Below are 24,405 nucleotides of genomic sequence, written 5' to 3' on the forward strand. Positions count from 1 at the left end.
GGTGACGCACTTCCGGCGCGGCGCCATCTTGGAACACCCTTCAGCCACACGCTTACACCCATGGTATGGGAACAAGCTGTTTTTTTCATCTTGCTGATGTAAGTGTGCATTGTATTCAGTCTTAAGAACAATTAAAGCGGTTTTACACTATGGAGGATGTCTTCTTCTTTTATCCTATTGGGATTTGAGTTGGGACCCACCCTGCTCATCTGACCATTAAGGCTATTACAGGAGAGGTAGAATCAGTGTACTGGGGACATATCTTGAAGTCATCTACCCAAGAGGAATGTTATCTTGATCCAGTGGTGATATTACATACTCTGTGGCCCTGCAGGGTCGCAGATAGGAGGTGAGAGGCCATTTCAGCCGGTTTTGGATTGCACTTCGGGGTGTGCGGGTCCATACACAGTCCCTTGATTTTGCAGGAGTGGAAGGAATGTGATACGGATCACTGGACTTTTTTGATATGTGCACCGTGTGCAGGGGTCTCACATGTGTTTTAGATCTCACTCATCTAGTTCCATCACGCACTATTTTTCCTTTTACATGTTAATGAGCGTGTCACTGTGTTACATTGACTATGTGCCTAATATGATCTACTAACAGAGTATCTATATATTTCTTTCCATTTATAATTTTTTTTTGCTTTACCGCTACATCATTTTTTGCTTTTATAAGTGCCCTGTAGGCAAGGGGTTAAATTGGGTGGCGGCGACATGGTGGCTGATGGCAGGTGATTGGGTGTTGGCAGCGCGGGGGTTGGGTGGGGTGCACAATTCATGCGTTGCCTAGGCCAGCACTAGAAATGAATACACCACTGGGCAGGGAACTTGGAATGGATGCATTCACCAGGGAAGCTGTTTCTAGAACTGTAAAGCCTGGCAACCACCACAGGGGGCGCCCTTCGAAAGCCCCATACAAGGGTTTGCTCTAGCGCCCCCAATGGCTCATATCAGAAAGGCCTTCACCGGTGGCTCCTAAAGCCCGTACCAAGCTCACATCTGCACAGTAGTCACCAGCTGGATTTAACCACTTGTCTGCCACGCCGTTTATGCACATACCTTGGCAGGCAAGGGGTTAAACAAGATTGCCCCTCCCCTTTCTTTTAAAAAAATTTGGAGGGGGAGGGGTAGCTTTTTTGGGGAGCACAGCACGCCTTCACCTCTCTAGCCTGGGCGAATATGAACTTTCAAGCTGCCCAAAGCCTCCCACGATAATCCCATCACACATCCCAGGAGGCTCCGGGGCAATGACAGATTTACCAAAACTGAGCGCAAAATCTGGTGCCGCTGTGCACGGGAGCCAATCAGCTTCCAGATTCTATTGAACAAGCTGAAGGTAGAAGCTGATAGGCTCCCATGCACAGCGGCACCAGATTTTGCGTTCTCCGGCTTTAGAAATTCTCTGCTATTGCGTCATCAGGAACTTGGAAAAGGAGGCCAGCTCCCCTGATGACATCAAGATGGAGGAAGACTTCAGGACAGCGCTGGGTCTGCTGGACACACAAGTATGTGAAGATGAGCCAGAAAAACAGAAAAGAGGAAGGAAATAAATACAAAACGAAAAACACACACAGAGGGTGGAGTTCCTCTTTAAGGCGAGGTTCACAGTTACACGATTTGCGTTTGATCTGTTCTGCAGTGCTTTTTTGCATGTGTTTTTTATGCGTTTTGCTTTGTTTTTTCTTGTTGCCGGGCAGAATAAAAAGCAAAACACATCAAAAACGTGTCAAAAACGCACTAGATGCTTTTCTGCAGCATCTCCATTGAAGTCTATAGGCTTCAATAGTCTATTGCTTTTTTTTCACATGCATTTTTGCCACTTTTGTTTTTAACTTGTTGCCAGGCAGAATAAAATGTATCAAAAACGCACAACATGTTTTTCTGCAGAGTGTCCATTGAAGTCTATAGGCTTCAATAGTCTATTGCTTTTTTGCTCATGCATTATTGCTGCATTTTTTTTTTTTTGCCCAACTTGTTGCCAGGCAGAATAAAATGCATCAAAAACGCACAACATGTTTTTCTGCAGCATCTCCATTGAAGTCTATAGGCTTCAATAGTCTATTGCTTTTTTGCACATGCACAGCCGCATTTTTTTTTTTCATTTTGTTGCCGGGTAGAATAAAACACGTAAAAAATGCACTACATGCAGCGTTTCCATTGAAGTCTATATTACCAAAAACACATTTTACATTTAAAAAAGTCCCTGACCCAAAAAGCGCGGCGGGTGAAAACGCGGAGATGTGAACGTGTCCCATAGGAAATCATGTTAAATGGACTGTACTGCGTTTCTGGAAAACGCATGGGTGTGATCCTAGACCAGCAATGGGCAAACTACGGCCTGCGGGCCGTATACGGCCCGGCGGACCTTTTAATCCGGCCCGCGGAGCTAGGCTCCTCTCACAGTCCGCCCTGAAGACCGGTGTAGCATGAAAATCTGTCTCCTATGAGGATCTGTCCCCCTCGACGTATCTGCGCATGTGCCGGAGATCGCCGATCGGCTGCTAATACCTGAAACTGGCACATGTGCAGATACGTCGAGGGGGACAGATCCTCATAGGAGACAGATTTTCATGCTACACCGGAACGGCGCGGGAATACGGCGAGAGGAACGCGCGGAGCAAAGGTAAGTGAATTGACACAGGGGGACTTAATATGGGGGATGAATTACTATAGGGGGGATGAATTACTATAGGGGGGATGAATTACTATAGGGGGGATGAATTACTATGGGGGGGATGAATTACTATGGGGGGGATGAATTACTATAGGGGGATGAATTACTATAGGGGGGATGAATTACTATATTGGGGATGAATTACTATATTGGGGATGAATTACTATATTGGGGATGAATTACTATGGGGGATGAATTACTATGGGGGATGAATTACTATAGGGGGGATGAATTACTATAGGGGGGATGAATTACTATAGGGGGGATGAATTACTATAGGGGGGATGAATTACTACAGGGGGGATGAATTACTACATGGGGGATGAATTACTACATGGGGGATGAATTACTACAGGGGGGATGAATTACTACGGGGGGGATGAATTACTACGGGGGGGATGAATTACTACGGGGGGGATGAATTACTATGGGGGATGAATTACTACATGGGGGATGAATTACTACATGGGGGATGAATTACTACATGGGGGATGAATTACTACATGGGGGATGAATTACTATATGGGGGATGAATTACTATATGGGGGATGAATTACTATAGGGGGGATGAATTACTATAGGGGGGATGAATTACTATAGGGGGGATGAATTACTATAGGGGGGATGAATTACTATGGGGAATGAATTACTATGGGGGATTAATTACTATAGGGGGGATTAATTACTATATGGGGGATTAATTACTATATGGGGGATTAATTACTATATGGGGGGATGAATTACTATATGGGGGGATGAATTACTATATGGGGGGATGAATTACTATGCTTACTATGGGGGAATATTACTATACTTACTATGGATGACACATACACATCATTCATCTACTCTTGGTCCGGCCCCCGGGTCCAATATATGAACCCATTGCGGCCCTCAAGTCAAAAAGTTTGCCCACCCCTGTCCTAGACTAATGCTCGGTTCATACCTATGCCATTTGCGTTTGATCCGTTCTGCGGTGCTTTTTGCGATGTGTTTTGCTTTTTTTTGCACGCGCGTATTTGACGCTTTTTATTTTCCCTCAACTTGTTGCTGGACAGAACAAAACACAAAAAGCGTCAAAAACGCACTACATGCTTTTCTGCAGCATTTCCATTGAAGTCTTTAAATCCAAAAACACAACATTTTCGTTTAAAAAAAAAAAGTCCCCAACCTTTTCCAAAAAGCGCGCCGGGTGAAAAACACGAAGATGTGAACGTGTCCCATAGGAAACCATGTTAAACAGACTGCAAAACGCAATGGAAAACGCATAGGTGTGATCCTAGACGGAGCCTGGGAACTGCACTGCATCCGTGCAAACCACATGCGATTTGTGTGCAGTGCAATGTTTGAGCCATACATTTTGTACGGCTCAAATCGCACATCAAAAAAAAAAAGCGCAGTACCCTTCTGGTCTGCACCAGAATTGGATGGTATGGGCAATCACACAGATTCTGCACATCGCACTGCGTTTTGCAGACCGATTTTGGGGTGTCGTTCACTTAAAATACACACCCGCAGCGGTTCGTATGAACGGAGTGCGATTATAATGCGAAGGTCGCACAGAGACCGGTAAGAATTCCGCACCGCATCAGTGTGAACCCGGGCTAAAGTAGAACTTTAGCCACATTTCCTCGGACAGGGGTTACAGCCACAGGTCACTGCTCCTGTTCATGAGATCACGCTACATTTCCTCTGTTGTCACCAAAACAGGAAGTGAGCGGATCTCCCCGGTGGGGACACCTGTGTTGTCACCAAAACAGGAAGTGAGAGTGGATCTTCCCAGTGGGGACGCCTGTGTTGTCACCATAACAGGAAGTGAGTGGATCTCCCCGGTGGGGACACCTGTGTTGTCACCAAAACAGGAAGTGAGAGTGGATCTTCCCAGTGGGGACACCTGTGTTGTCACCATAACAGGAAGTGAGTGGATCTCCCCGGTGGGGACGCCTTTGTTGTCACCATAACAGGAAGTGAGTGGATCTCCCCGGTGGGGACGCCTTTGTTGTCACCATAACAGGAAGTGAGTGGATCTCCCCGGTGGGGACGCCTGTGTTGTCATCATAACAGGAAGTGAGTGGATCTCCCCGATGGGGACGCCTGTGTTGTCACCATAACAGGAAGTGAGAGTGGATCTTCCCAGTGGGGACACCTGTGTTGTCACCAAAACAGGAAGTGAGAGCGATTCTCAAAGGTGGGGACACCTGTGTTGTCACCAAAACAGGAAGTGAGAGTGAATCTTCCCAGTGGGGACACTGAGAACACCTCTCTAGTCAGCCTGTACAGCGCCACAGCCTACGACAGCACCATGGGAGCCCATTTCACATTATGTTCTATGCTAGGCCGAGCAGAGGGTGCTCCCTGGAGGTCCTGCTGAGTCTGAGCCCTCCCCATCCCCCATGACAGGCAGCCTGTTCCCAGGAATAGGGTGTCCCCAGGCCTCACCTTGAAGTCATTGCTGCTCAGATCCACCCCCCGGATGAAGGGCAGCACCCCGGTGGCCGCCATGTCCGCTGTCAGGGAGGGTCTGTCTGCTCTCGGTGGCGGCAGCAGTAGGAAGAACTCAAGCCACGCCCCTCTGCTCACTCAATCCTGGCAGCAGCCACACCCTAGCCCGGCGTCCACCAATCCCCGCCCACCTCACCCTCTCCTCCAATCGCCGTTCAGCTGTCCCTGAGGACCTGTCGGCGAGTCTTTATCACCCCTAACTCCTCCATGTGTAGAATGTCCCGGCCTGAAGAATCATGGAGGTCTATCTATGTAATCATGAACAGCAACCGGCTCGTTAGGTTTCTGTGAGTCATTCCGCGGAGCGCTGGTGACGTCACGCGGAAGTCTCGCTCGCTCTCTCTCATTGGTGGAGCGGAATTACTATTTTCAGGCCCGGAACCTTTTTTTTTTCCCCCGCCCGCTTGACGTCAGATGTTTTTTCTTTGCACGGCGACAATCATTGGCTGCTCCGCAAAACCTAAGCGGTGATTGGACTGCGGGTTCCACATGTGTGCTGCCATTGGCGGCCTGGTGGGAGGCACGTGATTGGCTGGCCGATGGAGCGCTGTAATTGGTCAGAGTGCTCTGCTGCGTGCGGACGGCCGGAGGCGGCGGTAGAGGAGAAGGAAAAGGAGAAGGTGGAGGCTGCTGGCTGCGGAGCGGGCCGTAGTAGCGGGTGAGTGTGAAGGACCCGGGAGGGGTACACAGCTGAGGGGAGGCTTCTGCCAAGAAGGGCAACATTCAACCATGGGGGGCTTGACAGCACCGGGGCCCTGACCCCACGTCCCTCCCCATGGGGGGGTCCCTGACCCCACGTCCCTGCCCATGGGGGGGTCCCTGACCCCACGTCCCTCCCCGAGGGGGTGCACCCTGACCCCACGTCCCTCCCCGAGGGGGTGCGCCCTGACCCGACGTCCCTCCCCGGTGTCCCATACGTGTTGCTATTGGGCATGGAACATACAGGGGGCAATTGTCATCTGATCCAAGTGACCCTACAGCGCCCCCCACTGAGTGTGTGTGGTGTCATCTGTGGGCAATAATAATGGCTCGCCTGAACACCGCCTTACCCTCCTATTGATCACAGGAAACAGAGAGAGGCAGGGGCCCCAATGGGGGATGACTAGACCAGCATTAGTCTGTAAGAAAAACTGTATATACACTATATTGCCAAAAGTTCTGGGCCTGCCCTCCATATCATGTGATTCACCTCCATGGCCACAGGTGTATAAGCCCCTAGGCATGCAGACTGCTTCTACAAACATTGGTGAAAGAATGGGTCGCTCTCAGGACTCAGTGACTCCAAGCGTGGTCCCGTGATAGGTTGTCACCTGTGCAATAAGTCCATCCGTGACATTTCCTGGCTACTAAATATTCCACGCTCAACTGTTAGTGGGATTATAACAAAGTGGAAGCAACTGGGAACAACAGCAACTCAGCCACCAAGTGGTAGGCCACGTCACACGACAGGGTGGGGTCAGTGCATGCTGAAGCGCACAGTGCGCAGAAGTCACCAACTGTCTGCAGAGTCAATAGCTAAAGACCTCCAAACTTCATGTGGCCTTCAGATGAGCACAACAACAGTGCGTAGAGATCCTCATGGAATGGGTCTCCATGGCCGAGCAGCTGCATCCAAGCCTTACATCACCAAGTGCAATGCAAAGTGTCGGATGCCGTGGTGTAAAGCACGCCGCCACTGAACTCTAGAGCAGTGGAGACGTGTTCTCTGGAGTGACCAATCGTGCTTCTCTGTCTGGCAGTTCGATGGACGTGTCTGGGTTTGGCGGTAGCCAGGAGAACGGTACTTGCCTGAATGCATTGTGCCAAGTGTAATGTTTGGTGGAGGGGGGATTATGTGTGGGGTTGTATTTCAGGGGTTGGGCTTGGCCCCCTAGTTCCAGTGAAGGGAAATCTTAAGGCGTCAGCATACCAAGACATTTTGGACAATTTCATGCTCCCCCCTTTGTGGAAAGAGTTTGGGGATGGCCCCTTCCTGTTCCAACATGACTGTGCACCAGTGCACAAAGCAAGGTCCATAAAGACATGGAGGAGCCAGTTTGGGGTGGAGGGACTTGACTGGCCTGCACAGAGTCCTGACCTCAACCCCATAGAACACCTTTGGGATGAATTAGAGCGGAGACTGTGAGCCAGGCCTCCTCCCCCGACATCAGTGCCTGACCTGACAAATGTGCTTCTGGAAGAATGGTCCAACCTTCCCATAGACACCCTCCTAAACCTTGTGGACGGCCTTCCCAGAAGAGTTGAAGATGTTATAGCTGCTGTTCTTTCTGATACTTCTCAAATAGACAGGAAGTAGGAAGAGTATCCCTCATTTCCTGTTCTGACATCTATAGATGGGAAGTAAGATAAATATCCCTCACCTTTTGTTTTGTCTGACATCTGTGATCTAGACAGAACAGAAAGTGAGGGATACTCTCCATACTTCCTCATACAAGTCACATAGGCGGGACGTAAGAGGAGTATCACTCAGTGCATTACCACAAAATATACTACCCAAAACCTGAGATTTGTAACCATTTGTTAGGACAGATGGTGTGCAGATTTGGTTTACAACTGATAATGAGATCTACCAGCACAGTGCAGACAGGGCTCATTATAGTAAACATAACTCCCAGCCCCCTCCTTCACATTATAAAGGGTAAAACTGGGTAGGATCTTCAACCTCTTTCCCGCTGTCCTATAGCAGAAATACTGCCACAGGGTGGCAGGGGTGTGCAAAATCACATGTGTGTATATATACCTGATTTTGCATTTCTGGGTAGGGGGTATGTGCCCACTACCCACACCACCATTGGTGGCCTAAATTGTCGATCACAGGGTCCCAACCAGTGATTCCCCTTCGGCACCCGGTGATCAACGCCTGTCAATGACAGGTGAGAGATATGTATGTAAACAATATAGATCACTCCCCTGTCAGCTCCTGCACACTGTTTTGTATGGCTCTGCATATTGAAATTAAAATAATATAACAAAAACCACAAAAAAAAAAAAATTAATAATATTTTCAGTATGAATCAAATAAAAGTCCAATCAAAAAATCAAGTTCAATCAATAATGTGTTCATTCAGTGAACCCTCCTTTGGATAACGAAAAATATGTGCATCTGTCATCAATTCCCATGCACAGGCATCCTCCACCATATATCCCATGCAAAGACATCCTCCACCATATATATGTCTTTGCACGGGACATATGGCGGAGGGTATCTTTGCACGGGACATATGGCGGAGGATGTCTTTGCACGGGACATATGGCGGAGGATGTCTTTGCACGGGACATATGGCGGAGGGTGTCTTTGCACGGGACATATGGTGGAGGGTGTCTTTGCACGGGACATATGGCGGAGGGTGTCTTTGCACGGGACATATGGCAGAGGGTGTCTTTGCGCGGGACATATGGCGGAGGGTGTCTTTGCACGGGACATATGGCGGAGGGTGTCTTTGCACGGGACATATGGCGGAGGGTGTCTTTGCACGGGACATATGGCGGAGGGTGTCTTTGCACGGGACATATGGCGGAGGGTGTCTTTGCACGGGACATATGGCGGAGGGTGTCTTTGCACGGGACATATGGCGGAGGGTGTCTTTGCACAGGAATTGATGACAGATGCACATATTTTTTGTTATCCAAAGGAGGGTTCACTGAATGAACACTTTAATGATCTTGATTTTTTGATTGGACTTTATTTGATTCATACTGAAAATATTCTTAATTTTTATTTATTTTTTATTTGTTTGTGTGGCTTTTGTTATATTATTTTAATTTCAATATTAATATATTTTTTCTATTTTGTCTTCTAATATATATTTCTTCACTTTGTTTTTTGGTTATATAATGGTTTGTACCACTGTTTCACGTAGCACAGCAAAATTAGATTAAAAAAAAAATTCTCTTTTTCTTTTACTGGACATGTTTAATAGCAAAGAATCAAAAATATTGTTTTGGTTTTTTTTTTTCTCAATTTATAGCGCAAACCCTCCCCCCCAAAAAAAATGGAGAGGTGATCAAATAGCCCTATTTGTGGGGAAAAAAAGGACATCAATTTCATATGGGTGCAGCGTCCGTGTAATTTTCGGTTAAAGTAACACAGCGCCGTATCACAAAAAATGGCCTGGTCAGGAAGGGGGTAAATCCTTTGGAGGGCAAGTGGTTAATCACGTAAAAAGGGAAAACCGCAGATTTTCCTGCATACACTGTTTGGGGTGACCACTTCCTTTTGTGTGACTCGGGACCTTCATTTTGCTTTTTGAACATGATAAAACCTTTTACCTGTGTACACTCCAAAGACATGCTGGTCGGTTAATTGGATCCTGTCTAAATTGTCCCTAGTATGTGTATGTATGACTGTGAGTTAGGGACCTTAGATTGTACACCCCTTGAGGGTTAGGGACCTTAGATTGTACGCCCCTTGAGGGTTAGGGACCTTAGATTGTACGCCCCTTGAGGGTTAGGGACCTTAGATTGTACGCCCCTTGAGGGTTAGGGACCTTAGATTGTACGCCCCTTGAGGGTTAGGGACCTTAGATTGTACGCCCCTTGAGGGTTAGGGACCTTAGATTGTACGCCCCTTGAGGGTTAGGGACCTTAGATTGTACGCCCCTTGAGGGTTAGGGACCTTAGATTGTACGCCCCTTGAGGGTTAGGGACCTTAGATTGTACGCCCCTTGAGGGTTAGGGACCTTAGATTGTACGCCCCTTGAGGGTTAGGGACCTTAGATTGTACGCCCCTTGAGGGTTAGGGACCTTAGATTGTACGCCCCTTGAGGGTTAGGGACCTTAGATTGTACGCCCCTTGAGGGTTAGGGACCTTAGATTGTACGCCCCTTGAGGGTTAGGGACCTTAGATTGTACGCCCCTTGAGGGTTAGGGACCTTAGATTGTACGCCCCTTGAGGGTTAGGGACCTTAGATTGTACGCCCCTTGAGGGTTAGGGACTGATGTGAATGTACAATATACTGTATATGTAAAGTGCTGCGTAAATTGACGGCGCTATATAAGTACCTGAAATAAATAATGTAAATAAGGAACGGAAGCAAACAAGAATCCAGCTTCGTCAGATTGTTGACATGCCTCTGATTTTAATATTGCTCAGTGTACTGTAAACACAGGTCAGCTATTCTTCGGCTGAGACATTGGACGGGTCCCAGGTACTTGGGGTTATTATCTGCTCCCAGGAATGTGCCGCACCTCTGCTGAGTCCTGGCTGCCTGCTGGAGTTGTCTCTGCTGGTTCTGATTGCTGATATCTTGCGTCATGCCGTGTAAATGTTTGTGTGTGTGCTCAGCCGCTGAAGCCTCGGTGTAAAAGTAATAACACTGCTTATGTAGGACACACAGGGGCGGACTGACAACTCATGGGGCCCCCGGGCAATAAGGGATCATGGGGCCCCTGTGTCCTTGCCCGAACTCAAAAAAGCCTATGAAAAAGGTACCAGGGGCATCTCATGGGGCCCCCTACTGACCCCGGGCCCTCGGGCAGTGCCCGAGTTTCCAAATGGTCAGTCCGCCCCTGAGGACACATAGTATTCTTAAAGCTGAACTCCAGGCACACTGCTACACAAATAAAATGCTTATGAGAACAGTTTTACCTGCCAAAGGATTTGTATTTCTGTCCATCCTGTCCTGTGATTTACACAGCTTTGGCAGAAAGCACGGCCCTGTCTAGCATGAACGACACTTGGTCTTTTGTCTGTTGTAGATTAATTTTCACTAACCGTTCCATCCCCAGCCTGTGACTAGCTAGTTGACAGTGAAGGGGGTTCCCCACCTATGCTCTCTCCTCCTATCAGCATGCTCACCTGACTGCCGGCTTGTGCTGCCTCTCCCTCCTGGAGTATTATTTACATTTTGATTCCTTTTCTCTTTATTTACAGTCTGATGATGGCAGAAATGCAGCTTCAGAAAAAAGGCAAAAAAGCAGATGATGGGATTGGCAGTGTGGTGGACTTCCTATTGGCCAACGCCAGACTGGTGCTCGGTGTGGGAGGAGCCGCCATGCTTGGTATTGCCACACTGGCTGTAAAACGGGTAAGGATTAGTATGTGGCAGCATGCTATCTGTTGTAGCATGAGAATATCTGTGTCATGGGATAACTTGCATGCAGGTAAGCAGATGCAGATTCACCAGCACTTTAAATGAATGATATCGTGCTTCTTGTGAAGGCAGCTTCATAGAAGGCATAAGAAACCAATGTCATGGGTCCTTTTCTCAAGGAAACTTAAAGCGGAGCTCCACCCAAGGATTGGCACCTTTTGGGTTTCCATTTCCACTGCGATCGCCCATGTGATTGGAAGTGGCAGTTGTCGTATACCAATCCCCCCCCCCCCCCCCCCTCGTAGTCTTCTAGGACACATGACAGGTCCCAGAAGACTGCAGAACTATTCACAAGGTGCAGCACTACTCGTGCACTTGCAGTGGGCTCCCGGCTGTGGAGCCGCAAGCTGTCACAGCTGGGTGCCCACACTTAAAGTGGTTGTAAAGGCTCGAGTTTTTTTACTTTCATGCATTCTATGCAAAAAAATCTTCTGTGTGCAGCAGTGGCCCCAGCCCCGTCCATACTTACCTGAGCCCTATCAAGATCCAGCGATGTGCATGGCAGTCTCAACTGTTCCGGATCTCTGTTTCTCATTGGCTGAGACAATTGTCTCCCGCTGCTGTCGCACAGCCAGTGAGTGGACACAGGGAGCAGTAGGTTCCCCATAGCAAGCTCCTTGCTGTGGGGCACCCGACAGAAAGGAGGAGCCAGGAGAGCCTGCGGGGCCATTGGCTCCCACTGCTGTCACACAGCCAATGAGGTGGGGGGGTGCAAGCCACGGCTCCGTGTGTGAATGGACACACGGAGCAGCAGGTGCCCCCAGCCCCTTCAATACTTGCCTGAGCCCCATCAAGATCCAGCGATGTGCATGGCAGCCTCAGCTGTCCCGGGTCTCTGTTTCCTCATTGGCTGAGACAGCACGCAGGGACCATTGGCTCCTGCTGCTGTCACACAGCCAATGAATGGACACACGGAGCAGTAGGTGCCCCCAGCCTCCTCAGTACGTGCCTGAGCTCCTTTGAGATCCAGCGATGTGCGTGGCAGCCTCAGCTGTCCCGGGTCTCTGTTTCCTCATTGGCTGAGACAGCACGCAGGGACCATTGGCTCCTGCTGCTGTCACACAGCCAATGAATGGACACACGGAGCAGTAGGTGCTCCCAGCCTCCTCCAGTACGTGCCTGAGCTCCTTTGAGATCCAGCGATGTGCGTGGCAGCCTCAGCTGTCCTGGGTCTCTGTTTCCTCATTGGCTGAGACAACATGTGGAACCATTGGCTCCCGCTGCTGTCACACAGCCAATGAATGCACACACAGAGCAGCAGGTGCCCCACACCAGGATGCTTGCTGGTGGGGGCACCTGACAGAAAGGAGGAACCAGGAGAGCCTGCAGGGGACCTGAAAAGAGGAGGATCGGGGCTGCTCTGAGCAATACACCTGCACTCAGGAGGTAAGTATAACATGTTTGTTATTTTCCAAAAAAAAAAATAACGTTTTAGTATCGCTTTAAGATGCCAAAACCACGGAGAGAGGACGGCCGGTGAAATTGGCCGTGGTGAGGACACTGCAGGACTGAGGGACAGGTAAGTGTCTGTTTTTTAAAAGTCAGCAGCTACAGTTTTTGTAGCTGCTGACTTTTATACATTTTGACTGGAGTTCTGCACATTTACACATTTACTTGGAGTCTGGTAACTTTATATCTGGTTCTGGCACAGCAGCACCTGCACTTCGAGCACCCATCATTAGAAAGTTAAGCACTTTGAGGAGTGCAGCGTCTATTTGGATTTTATTGGAAGCAGTTAATGCATATGTGCAGCAAGGAGGGAAATCCGTTGTCCACTTTTAGTCATCACACTGCTGTTTTGGTAAAGCTATTCTCCGGGATCACTTAAAAAACGATCCATGCATTGGTGTTTCCCCCTCGGTGCAGGAGTTAAATGTTTGTTTTTTGCCTAGGGTACCATTAAAAATAATTTTCTTCTTCTTTATTCGTCGATCCTGAAGGCTTTCCCCAACTATGTCTGACCGGTCCCCCAGAGGGCGATCCTCTTTTGCACTCTGATGTCATCACATGCAGGGCAAGCAAGTGTAAGTGAAGATGTTGAGGGCCCACCTACAACCCGGTACATCAGGATGGAAGAGGAGAGCACTGCCTGCGGGGGGGGGGGGGGGGGGCGGGAGTGAGGAATAAGAGATGAGGATGTGCTTTGTAATGGTGTCCTGAACCAAACAAGCATTTGAATCAGGGGTGTCTAACCTTCTGACCCTTCCAGATGCCATTTAAAACTTGAAGGAAAAGAGGCTGTGCCTGCAACTGGGCTTTTAAATATATTGTATCAGACATTCCAGATCCTATTGTTGGGGGCTGCGCATTCAGATGTTCGTGGTTTTTTTTTTTTTTTTTAATATTGGGAATGTCAAGAATAAAATAGTTTCTCATTGTGTACCGCATTTGATAACACCTCTTGGTGGAGCTGTACTCTGCACAATTTATCGCCTCATCCTCTTGTCTTCTGCAGCTTATTGACCGGGCAGCCTCTCCTCCCGATGAGAAAGACCCAGAGATGAAGGCAGAGCAGAAGTCTTTTGAGGAGAGCTGGAAAGAGGCTGTTTTGTTAAAGGCCTCTCCACAACTTTCACGGAGGACAAAGCGTGCCGATCTCAGCGCTTCATTACCACCCCCAGAGCCCAGCCAGCCTGCTAAAGGTGGGTGCTAATAGTAAAATTCTCATTCTTTGTAAACCTCGAAGGTACCTATAGTGAAACCAAGCAAGGGTTACCTATAGCTAAATAGGCATGTCAATATGATCATTAGATCCAAAGAGTAGGCAGCAAGGAGACTTTACCAGTGAATTTGCTTAACCCTCCCCCACCACCATCTTTAGAGCCTTCCTATTGGTTAATGATTCCATACATTATTATTTAATTTCAGGTACTTATATAGTGCCGTCAATTTATGCAGCTCTTTACATATATATATTGTACATTCACATCAGTCCCTAACCCTCAAGGGGTGTACAATCTAAGGTCCCTAACCCTCAAGGGGTGTACAATCTAAGGTCCATAACTCACATTCATATATACACATACTAGGGATAATATACACAGGAGCCAATTAACCTACCAGCATGTCTTTGGAGCATGGGAGGAAACCAGAGTACCCGGAGGAAACCCACGCAGGGAGAACATGCAAACTCCAGGCAGGTGGTGCTGTGGTTGGGATGCGAACCAACGACCCCAGTACTGCCAGGCGGAAGTGCTAACCATTTAGCCACAGTGCTGCATTAATAACCACTTTCTGCCCATAGGATGTCATATGACGTCCTCGGGTTGAAGTGGTTCTACTGGGATGATGCTGTACCCCATTAAACACCCACCATTTTATTCTCTAGGTAAAAATGTATATAACGTGGAGGTTCTAAGTAATTTCCGAGCATTTCTTTATTTTCTTTTTTTTTTTTGCATGTATGTGTGAATAGTCAGAATTGGCCTAGGTGGAAAGTGGTTAAGGGGCTGAGAGGTATAGCTAAAGGCAAGTTTTTTTTTTTTGTGTTTTTTTTTTTTTTTTTTTTTTTGTTTTGCTCCAGATGAAGTGGAGAGGGATTAGAACCCTTGGAAGGTTTTTATCGCTGTCTGTGCACCCATTAGGTAGAGTCACCCTCTCTATTTGTCCTGTTTACCACTATCACTGAAATTCAAAGAAAATCCCAAATTTTGGGCTGTCTTGAGAATGGTAATAGTGTAAATTTACCATTGGGGACACAGGTTCTTATGACCCTAGTGACACCCAGGGATCCCCTCATTTTTGAGAGCTATGTTTTTGGGTATGGGACAGGAGGCAAAGGGAAATCTTCCCTTTGGGACTTAAAAGGCAAATTAAAACCTGCAATTTGGTTGTAACCTCCCCTTACTCTATCCAAACTGAAAAAAAACAAGTTTTTCCTTAGTTCTAAGAATTTCATAAAACTTCATCTGCCTGTATGCCTGGATCTACTGATCACTGAAGGTAACCTCCGTGAGCATTGTGGAGATATTTTAATTTCTGAAGGTAACAAAAGCTGCCATTGCCGACTTCTCTGCCTGTCACGTTGATCCACTGGCTTTAGTGCTTTCTAATTCACTGACCCAAAAGAAGTATGCAGGTGATGGGTTATTACCGACATGATTCTTGTTCAAGGTCCGTGACTCAAACTGTTGAAGCCAATGGATGGGCATGACATACAGGTACAATTGCTAAGAGAAGGACATTTTAAAAAGTAGCCTCTACATATTTTCCTGAGTTCAACTTTGTTTGAAGTCAGTTCCCATGTCTGTTCCCTTCACCAGTTTGCTGTTGGTTCCTAACCATGACGTGTGGCTTCATTGACCAATAGTGAGATGCAGGAAAGGATGGGCAATGTTTCATGGGATGTTCCAAAAGGCACCAAAGTGTTCCTCATATTTGCTGGGAAGCTCAGGAAGACATCACAATGTTTTACCGGGCACCCCTGCCTACTTCCAGTTCACTTCTGCTTTTGTAGGGTGTCCATTTATGACAGGTGCACTTTGAAAGTTTTCTAAAATTCTTCATTTCATCCTTTGCCATTTACAGAAGTCACTGCTGTTGCTGAAGAGAATGTCCCTGTTGAAGTGAAGAAGACCCCTATCTGTTTTACCCTGCAGGAGATGCTCCTGGATTATTACAGAATTGAAGCCTGTGTGTCAGAATCTCAGACCGAAGCAGTCAGACAGCTGGTGCTGGACATCAGGAACGAGCTGCAGGACTTTCTGAAGGCCAAGCACCCAGAAATGCCTTTTTCTGCCCTGCAGCTAGGGGGCTCTCTGGGTAACGATCTTCCCATGGCCTGCATAGACCACACATGCTTGTTGCTACCTCTGATCTTGGAGCCCCATTTGTGGACTTTTGTACCAGGACAGGCAACTATCCTTAATGACCCTCAGTTCTGGATGATTAAACGGGTCAACCTAGAGTACACAGCTCGGGGAAGCAGTCTCTGGGATCGGTTCATGCTAGGAGGCTACCTCTCCACTCGGACAATCGTTGAATCCTTGCACAAGATAATTGTTGGGTCCATCAACTGGCCAGCCATAGGAACAGTGTTAGAGTGTACTATAAGGCCAGTCATTAATCCGGATGACCTTAAACTGGAAGTGACCCACAATGACTTCACACTGGTGATTGACATTATCCCGATGGCTGAAACCAAAGACCTAGTCCTGCTGGCTTATTCACACTCAACAGCTCCTGCAGAAAACCTTTGGCACAGAAGCTTCTTCTGTGAAGAAAATGGCCGGCTTCAAGACCTAGACAGTGCTGACTCCGGGGTCAGACAAAAGTGCCTCCAGATTCTCAAAAGCATCTGCAAAAAGCGCCCTGGTCTCACTCAGTTGTCCTCAACCCACGTAAAGCACGTCCTCTTGCACATCAGTAATGAGCCCTCTGATTGGACAGAGGCCGCTTTGTCTGATCGATTTCTGCAAGTCATTGAGGCTCTCATTGGATTCTTGGATCAAGGGTTCCTCCCCTGTTTTTTTGATGATGCAGTCAATTTATTTTCTTGTCTGACAGAGGATGACATAGAAGAGATAGGATACAGCCTGTATCAGATTTTTTCTAAGCCAGAGTCATTGTTAAACAAATGAAACACCTTTACTGTCCTAAATACCCTCAATTTACTGCTGAATTTACCAAGCTAGCCAGCAGCACAAGACTAGTGGCCACTTTTAAGCTCTCTAGGTGAAATTTATAGTCTGCCAAGTGTTTAAAAAAAAAAATCGCCATATGAGGAATTATCTGCTACCTGCACTTTCCAAGTCAGTATATTCTAAAATCTTTTCTTGTCTCTTTACAATCAGAAGAAACCGAGATGATTTTATTTTTTGTTTTTCGGATCCCTCGTTTACCATTTTTGTTGGAGTCAAACTACAAACATGGTGGTCAAGAGTCAGCAACTGCACATTTTACTGAATGGATGGTGTGCTATGCAAGAAAAATAGGGAAACCAGCTGTAGATAGTGGAGCAGAGCTGTAGGGAATCCACTTCAAGTCCCACAGGTGGAAAGTAACTTTTTCGGTTGCTGGAAATTCATGTTCCTTGTTTCTAGAAAATTTTGGACTGACCTCTCCACTCATTGTGGTATGAGTATAAATGAGGTGGAAGATTCAACTCCTCAAAGGATTATGGTTGAGGAAGGTAGGGCTAAGTGGCTCCAGTGAGGCTGCCCTCCTATAAAAAAAAAAGGGGGGGGAGAACCCCAACTTCAAGTATAAAAAGTCTGAGAGCACCAGCACAAAGCCGGGAGATTTCAAAGTCTTTTAATAAAGGTATTCATTGACAGCAAGACAATGTAAAAAATCCAACACGTTTCAAAAAAAAAAAATCTCTCTTCTTCAGGGCTTTAAAAGGTTCCTGGGGACCTTCGTAGGGCATCCACTTCACCTACCACAGTTGGAACCTAATTTTTTTCTTTTGCTGGAAGTTCACTCTCCCAGGATCAAAAAAATTACCTTTGGACTGACCTCTCCACTTATTTGTCCCCATCCTTCTTTTAGGTGATTGTGTTTCTGCTGGGTGCAGCAGTCGGTTTTTCGTGTTTTGTATTGGGAGTGAGAACTGTCTACATGGGCGGCACATGTGCCATATCTGAATGATTGCTGCTGCCCATATAACATATGCAAGTGTGCTGTGTTTCTACATTTTTTTTTTAGGTTTGGGGTATTTGAGCCAGTGTGCTGTAGATTAGACTGAGCCTTTCCAATGCTGAATTCTAGGAGCTGCAATTCAAGAACATTCGATAGGTTGATTGCTCGAATCTTTGTCCTTACTGCTGCTATTATTAATACTTCAACTGGAGACTTATACAAGGTATTCAGGGTAGGTGCACATAACTTCACAAGCACTGGTATCTGTTTTTTCTTTTACGCTTTTTAATTGCATCGTAGACTGTAATCGTTTGCTATGTAAGCTTCTTTTTAATATTTGCACAAATTCATGGCAGTTTTCTTTACTTTGATTCTAAATTGCACTGGTGTTGAGATAGCTTGAATCTTTTGTGTGCACTTAAGCAGCTGATTTTGTTCTCAGAGCCAATATTCTGCTTAGCAATACGGGAGGGACCAGAGACGCAACTGTGACGTGAGCCGCACTGTGCCAAAGTGACCTCTGCACCGTGATGAACTGGAAACCTGAATTTCTTTAATAGATTTATTCCATAAAATGGTAAAACGTGTAAACTTGAACCAGGGTAGAATGATTTACCTTGTTTGAGCACAACTGGAATGCTCCAGCCAGCCTACATCAGTGGCTGACTGGTTTCATTTAAAGCCTAAGGCTGGCCATACATTATACAATTTTCTTGACATTTTTGGTTTAGATTTACCAAAAACCATATAATAGGAGGTCAAACCTAACAACACTTTCAATTGTATCCAATTAGACAGGCTCTTGCACTAAGGTAAATCTAAATGAAATTGGGCAGAAACTGGACAGAAACTTGTATAGTGTATGGGTAGCCTAAGGCTATACAATTTTCTGTTCCATTTCCTTTAGATTTTCCTTCAACTATGTAGTGCAAGGGCCTGCCTAATTGGATATAATTGAAAGTGTTGTTAGGTTTGACCTACCATTTATATGGTTTTTGGTAAATCTAAAGCAAAATTCTTAAGAAAATTGTATAATGTATGGCCAGCCTAACTCTACACTGGGGTTTATTTACTAAAGCTGGAGAGTCCAAAATCAGACTCCCTACTGCATAGAAACCAATCAGCTTCCAGGTTTCATTGCCAAAGCTTCATTGAACAAGCTGAGGTTAGAAGCTGATTGGTTTCTATGCAGAAGGGAGTCTGATTTTGGACTCTCCAGCTTTAGTAAATAAACCCCTTAATGTCTTTATTTAAATAGTTTGTTTGGGCCAAGCTGCCCCAAATAATAAACTGTTTTCTGCATTAAAAGGTGTGCTTGTTGGGACACTGTATTCTCACCATATTCTTGATGTAAACAAGACAAGACTTCTGAATGTTTTGGTATTACCATTGCCATTAAAGCCATAAAAAAACAGGTGCTGTGACCGGTTAGCTTGGACCGGTCTGAAGAGGCAATTTACCTGCCAGCTAGAGAAACTGCAGCTTTGTGGGGTCCTCGAAGCCTGAGCAGTATGCTTGCTACTTGTTCAGATGGGTCAGCACTTGATCTTACAGCTAACAGCAATGTATACATTTAGCCACGTTAGACATACAGCTGCTGCCAGCCATTAACACTGGGTCAAAAATAGGTTGACTGAAAGCTGTATTAGTAACCCACATACCTATATGTGAAGCCATATCGCCACATAATGCTGGTATTCCCAATGACGTTGTGACGCATTTGTGACCAGGGAATGGTAATATAGTCTGTTTGTGGCTATGGGCTGCTACAGCAATTGGCCATCTACAGAGTTATCCTAAAACTACACAAAACTATGAAGGTTCATAAAATGGGCGCTTTATTTCCTCTATCCAAACACGTTACCTTTTTAGAGCGCATTCAGGTGCGCACAGAGACTCGCTGTCTGTGTTGAGCTGCTTTTTGGCTGTCGGTGCATCCACCTTGTAGCGGCGTGCAGGCAGCCCATAGAAGTGGATGCAGATGCAGCATTTGCATGGACACAGTCGCATGTCAAAATTGGACATGTGTGAACAGATCTGAACACACGGCGTGTTTTGGATTTATGTACCCTTTTTCTGTGAAGTTGTGATGTGTGCGCACCTGCCACATCTCCATCCACTTCTGTGAGCTGCTTGCAAGCAGTAAAAGCAGCTTAGCATAGAGCAGGGGTGGGCAACTGTGGCAGAACTACAAGTCCCATGAGGCATTGCAAAACTGACAGTTACAAGCATGACTCCGAAAGGCAGAGGCATGATGGGACTTGTAGTTCAACAGCTGGAGGGCCACAGTTGCCCACCCCTGGCATAGCGGATGGGTATTGGTGCCCATCTGAATAAGCCTTTAAAAGAATCACCTTTAAAAAAAAAAAAAAAAAAACTTTTTTTCCTTTTTTCTTCTTGGGAGCCTGTAAAGCTAATGCTTTACAGGCTCCCAAGAAGTAAAAAGGAAAAGTGTTGTTTTTTTTTTTTTGCGATCAACAGATCTTGGGTGCAGGGTCAGGTTTTTGCAGACTGTAAGTACACTATCTGCCCATACCTCTGATACAGGCAGGCAATTACAGAAGTCTAGGAAGCTCAATGGACTACGGACAGGAGTCTCCAAATGATGACCCTCCAGGTGCTGAGGAACTGCAAGTCCCATGAGGTCTTGCAAGACTGTGACAGCCAGACGCAAGACTCCCAGAGGCACGATGGGACTTGTAGTACTTCAACAGCTGGAGAGTCATAGTTTGAAGACCCCTCACTACGAGAACGCTCACCAGCACCCTTGCAGGTCATTGAGAACTACAAGTCGTCTGCTGCAATGGCAGATGATTCTTGTAGGCATTCATTCACAGAACGCGGTGAATGACTGATGTGGCTGTGTTGGAGGAGCCCCTCGCAAGCCCTGCTGTCAAATTGTAGTAGCAGCTGTGGGAAGAAAGTCCCCATCCCCGTCACCAAGAGGGGGGCATGGTGTGATGGTGGATGCTGAACATGTTACACCCAAAAGAAGGTTGTAAAATGTTGAGAAAGGAGAACTTATCCATATTTAAAGGGACAGCAAAAAAAAAAATTCCCCTAACCTAATTGAAGATTGAAACAAGACGGTGTCACAAGGTGCCAGGATCTATCATTTGCTTTTTAAAATGGTGTGCCAACGTACTTTGTGGCCTGAGCTAAGTACCTGATCTATACTGCGGTAACTCAGTCATACTCCTCCACTTTCAATTAAAAAAAAAACAAAACTATCCCCTTAACCTGATTGAAACAAGACAGTGTCACAAGGTGCCAGGATCTATCGTTAGCTTTTCAAAATGGTGCGCCAACCTTCTTTGTGGTCTGAGCTATGCACCTGGTCTATACTGCGGTAACTCACTCATGCCCCTCCACTTTGAATAAAAAATTAAAAAAACTAGCCCCCTAACCTAATTGAAGATTAAAACAAGATGGTGTCACAATCTATCATTAGCTTTTCAAAATGGTGCGCCAAAGTACTTTGTGGCCTGAGCTATGCACCTGATCTATACTGCAGTAGCTCGGTCATGTACCTCCACTGTCATCGTTCCCCCCAATGCAATGCGGGCGTCTCATATGATTCGGGGCTTTCCTGTGCTCTGATATTGAATATATCTATCCCCCTGGTTTTCAGGAATTATTTTGAGGTCTTGTGCTCCGAATATAGAAAATAAAATTTAAATGACTTTTAATACTTTACAATGTCTTTATAGTTACCGGAATCCCTTCTTCCATAGCATGTGACCTCCGTGCCAAACCTTTCTTTATTACAAACAGACCTGAGCATTGGACTTGTGCACACCCCGGCTTGTATTGTCACAGTAACCAACCACAAATGATCTCTGATAGAGAAGCGATGTTTGGTTGTTGAGGATCGGTACTTTAGGAAACCAGTCTAAAGATGTTTAAAGCGAACCTGTACGCCATTTTAAATGAACCACCTACAAGTAGATATCGCCGAATGCTGCGGTTTCCTTTTATATTCATGCATCCAGGCAGATCTGCTCAGCCTCAGATGTTTGTTGGACCATATGCATAAATGTCTAATTTTGTCCATCTCTGGTGTGATTTCACTTTGTTATTGGACCTGACTTCATGGCCAAAGCTGGCTGAGGAAAAAAATTGAACCAATTTCCCCATCCACACATTTGAGGTGGAGGGGGGAATCCTCCCCGCTGTGCTATTGTGTTCTGACAGCAGCGAGACTCCCCTGCTGTCAGCATACATGTCAATGCTGCAGCAGCTGGAAGGGTGGCTTTTATCTGACAGGCCTTGGTAACCAATACAGCGAGGGGCAGACAAATCACTTATAATGCCATCCCTTAATGGCCCCATATGTTACAATCCCATTGAGAAATCTACAGATTTACCAAAAGCCATGTAGCTGACATGAGAGCATGCTAGGACAACCAATTCCAGTAATATCTCATCTGACCCTTGCATTACACAGTGTTAGTGTATCTACAAGAGATTGTAACATGTGGGACCAATTTAATCTCTTCCCACCTTGCCGCAGTGTCCATTTACACATGGGGTGGGGAAGGACTGCCCAATCACTTGACCACATCTATTATATAGTTGGTCCTGCAGTGAGCGTGCTTTCAGCACAGAAACATTAGCCACCCATGGACGCATAGGTGGGCATTAAAGCCCACCCACTTTATCACCGCACATATGCAATCCGTGGACAGCAAGAGGTTGAACAAAAACACCACATGCTTTTTACATGTTTAAAATGGTGGTAGTGGTTTATTTTAGTAACACTTCAATGGTGTACACATGTAAACTGTGCAGCCCCCCCCAAAAAAAACAAAAAACTGAGAATCTGTGAGTATAAATTGTGTACTGTTGCTGTCTTCGGCAGAGTGAGCTGCGAGTGCTGCATTGATTGTAGTTTTTGCTGCTTAAAGTAATTCTATTTTTAAAAAACAAAAATAAATTGTGATAAAGTATTTCTTGGAAGAGTTGGCTGTGTTCTAGCGCTACAATCTGTTTTATAATATCATGAATTGGGATATGGAATCACTGTAAATAGAAAGCTCACAATTACAGGTTCCTTTTATTATCGTTTTGACGTGTTAGAACAGGTGTGTGTGTGTGTATATATATATATGCCTATCACATGGCAGCAACTCAATGCATTTAGGAATGGAGATGTGGTGAAGATGACTTAATGAAGTTCAAACCAAGCATCAGAAAAGGGGATATAAGTGACTTTGAACATGGCCTGCTTGTTGGTGCCAGACGGGCTGGTCTGAGTATTTCAAAAACTGATCAAATGGGATTTTCATGTACATCCAGCTCTAGGGTTTACAGAAAATGGTCTGGGAAAAAAAAAGCAAATATCCAGTGAGTGGCAGTTGTGTGGACGAAAATCCCTTGTTGTTATCAGAGGAGAATGGGCAGACTGGTTGCTGCGACATTCAGATGGTAGGGTCAGAATTTGGTGTAAACAACATGAAAGCATGGATCCATCCTGCCTTGTATCAACGGTTCAGACTGATGGTGGTGTAGTGGATCCATCGTGCCTTGTATCAACGGTTCAGACTGGTGGTGGCGGCAGTGTAATGGTGCGGGGGATTTTTTCTTGGCACTAACAAGGTGGCTGGTGAGTATATACACATACAGTACATCTCATCATTTGGCAGGGAACACTTGTGTAAACTCAATGGGTTTACACCACTGGCACCCTGTGCTTTTCACAGATGAGAGCAGGTTCACCCTGAGCACGTGACAGACATGAAAGGGTCTGAAGAAGCCATGGAAAACGTTCTGCTGCCTGTAACATGGTTCAGCATGACCGTTTTGATGGTGGGCCAGTGATGGTCTGGGGCAGTGGTCGGCAAGCCGCGGCTCGCGAGCCACATGCGGCTCTTTACACGCTTTAATGCGGCTCTTGTGGGCCGGGCGCCCGCTCCCCTCCCTCCTCTCTGGCGGCAGGGACTCTGCAGCGTGATCCAAAAAAAAAAACCAGCCAGGGCAGCGCGCTCAAATGCAATGAATGGCCAGTCTCGCTGCCACTCACATCCTGATAGCCAGTGATTGGCTGTCAGGATGTGTGTAGGCGGGGCAGCGTGACGTACGTGAGAGGAGCTAGGCTCCTCTCACAGTCCGCCCTGAAGACCGGAACGGCGCGGGAACACGGCGAGAGGAACGCGCGAAGCAAAGGTAAGTGAATTGACACAGGGGGGACTTGGCTTACTACTTGCTTACTTACTACTACTACATGAGGGATGAATTACTATAGGGGGGGATGAATTACTATATGGGGGATGAATTACTATAAAAACTTATTGAAACTAAAAACAGTGTACCATCCTATGTATTTTCAGTTTTAAAAATGTGGCTCTCAAAATAAATTTCAATCGTGGTTTTGGCGAGATTTGGCGCAGTTGAAAAAAAAGGTTGCCCACCACTGGTCTGGGGAAACATATCCATGGAGGGACGCACAGACCTCTACAGGCTAGACAATGGCACCATGACTGCCATTAGGTATTGGGATGAAATCCTTGGACCCATTGTCAGACCCTACACTGGTGCAGTGGGTCCTGGGTTCCTC

General features: G+C 46.4%; 2 protein-coding genes across 3 annotated transcripts in view; one reads left to right on the forward strand and one right to left on the reverse strand.

Annotated features, from left to right (window-relative positions):
• The window catches only part of FLII (FLII actin remodeling protein), an 87,991-nt gene extending 82,733 nt beyond the window's left edge, over nucleotides 1-5,258 (reverse strand). For both annotated transcript variants that reach the window (XM_089662951.1, XM_089662950.1), the window contains exon 1: nucleotides 5,116-5,258. In XM_089662951.1, coding sequence (XP_089519077.1) covers nucleotides 5,116-5,178 — 63 coding nt within the window. In that variant the 5' untranslated portion in view covers nucleotides 5,179-5,258. The remainder of the gene's footprint in view (nucleotides 1-5,115) is intronic.
• Nucleotides 5,259-5,628: 370 nt separating this feature from the next.
• On the forward strand, nucleotides 5,629-22,798 carry MIEF2 (mitochondrial elongation factor 2). The gene is made up of 4 exons (XM_089662953.1): nucleotides 5,629-5,836; nucleotides 11,051-11,204; nucleotides 13,726-13,912; nucleotides 15,798-22,798. The coding sequence occupies exons 1-4, from the start codon at nucleotides 5,718-5,720 to the stop codon at nucleotides 16,847-16,849; spliced, it is 1,512 nt and encodes a 503-aa protein (XP_089519079.1). The 5' UTR covers nucleotides 5,629-5,717; the 3' UTR covers nucleotides 16,850-22,798.
• The last annotated feature ends 1,607 nt before the right edge of the window (nucleotides 22,799-24,405 follow it).

Source organism: Staurois parvus, unplaced genomic scaffold (genome assembly GCF_062004578.1).
Source record: "Staurois parvus isolate SC_StPar_1 unplaced genomic scaffold, SC_StPar_1.0 ptg001591l, whole genome shotgun sequence".
NCBI classification, from domain to species: domain Eukaryota; kingdom Metazoa; phylum Chordata; class Amphibia; order Anura; family Ranidae; genus Staurois; species Staurois parvus.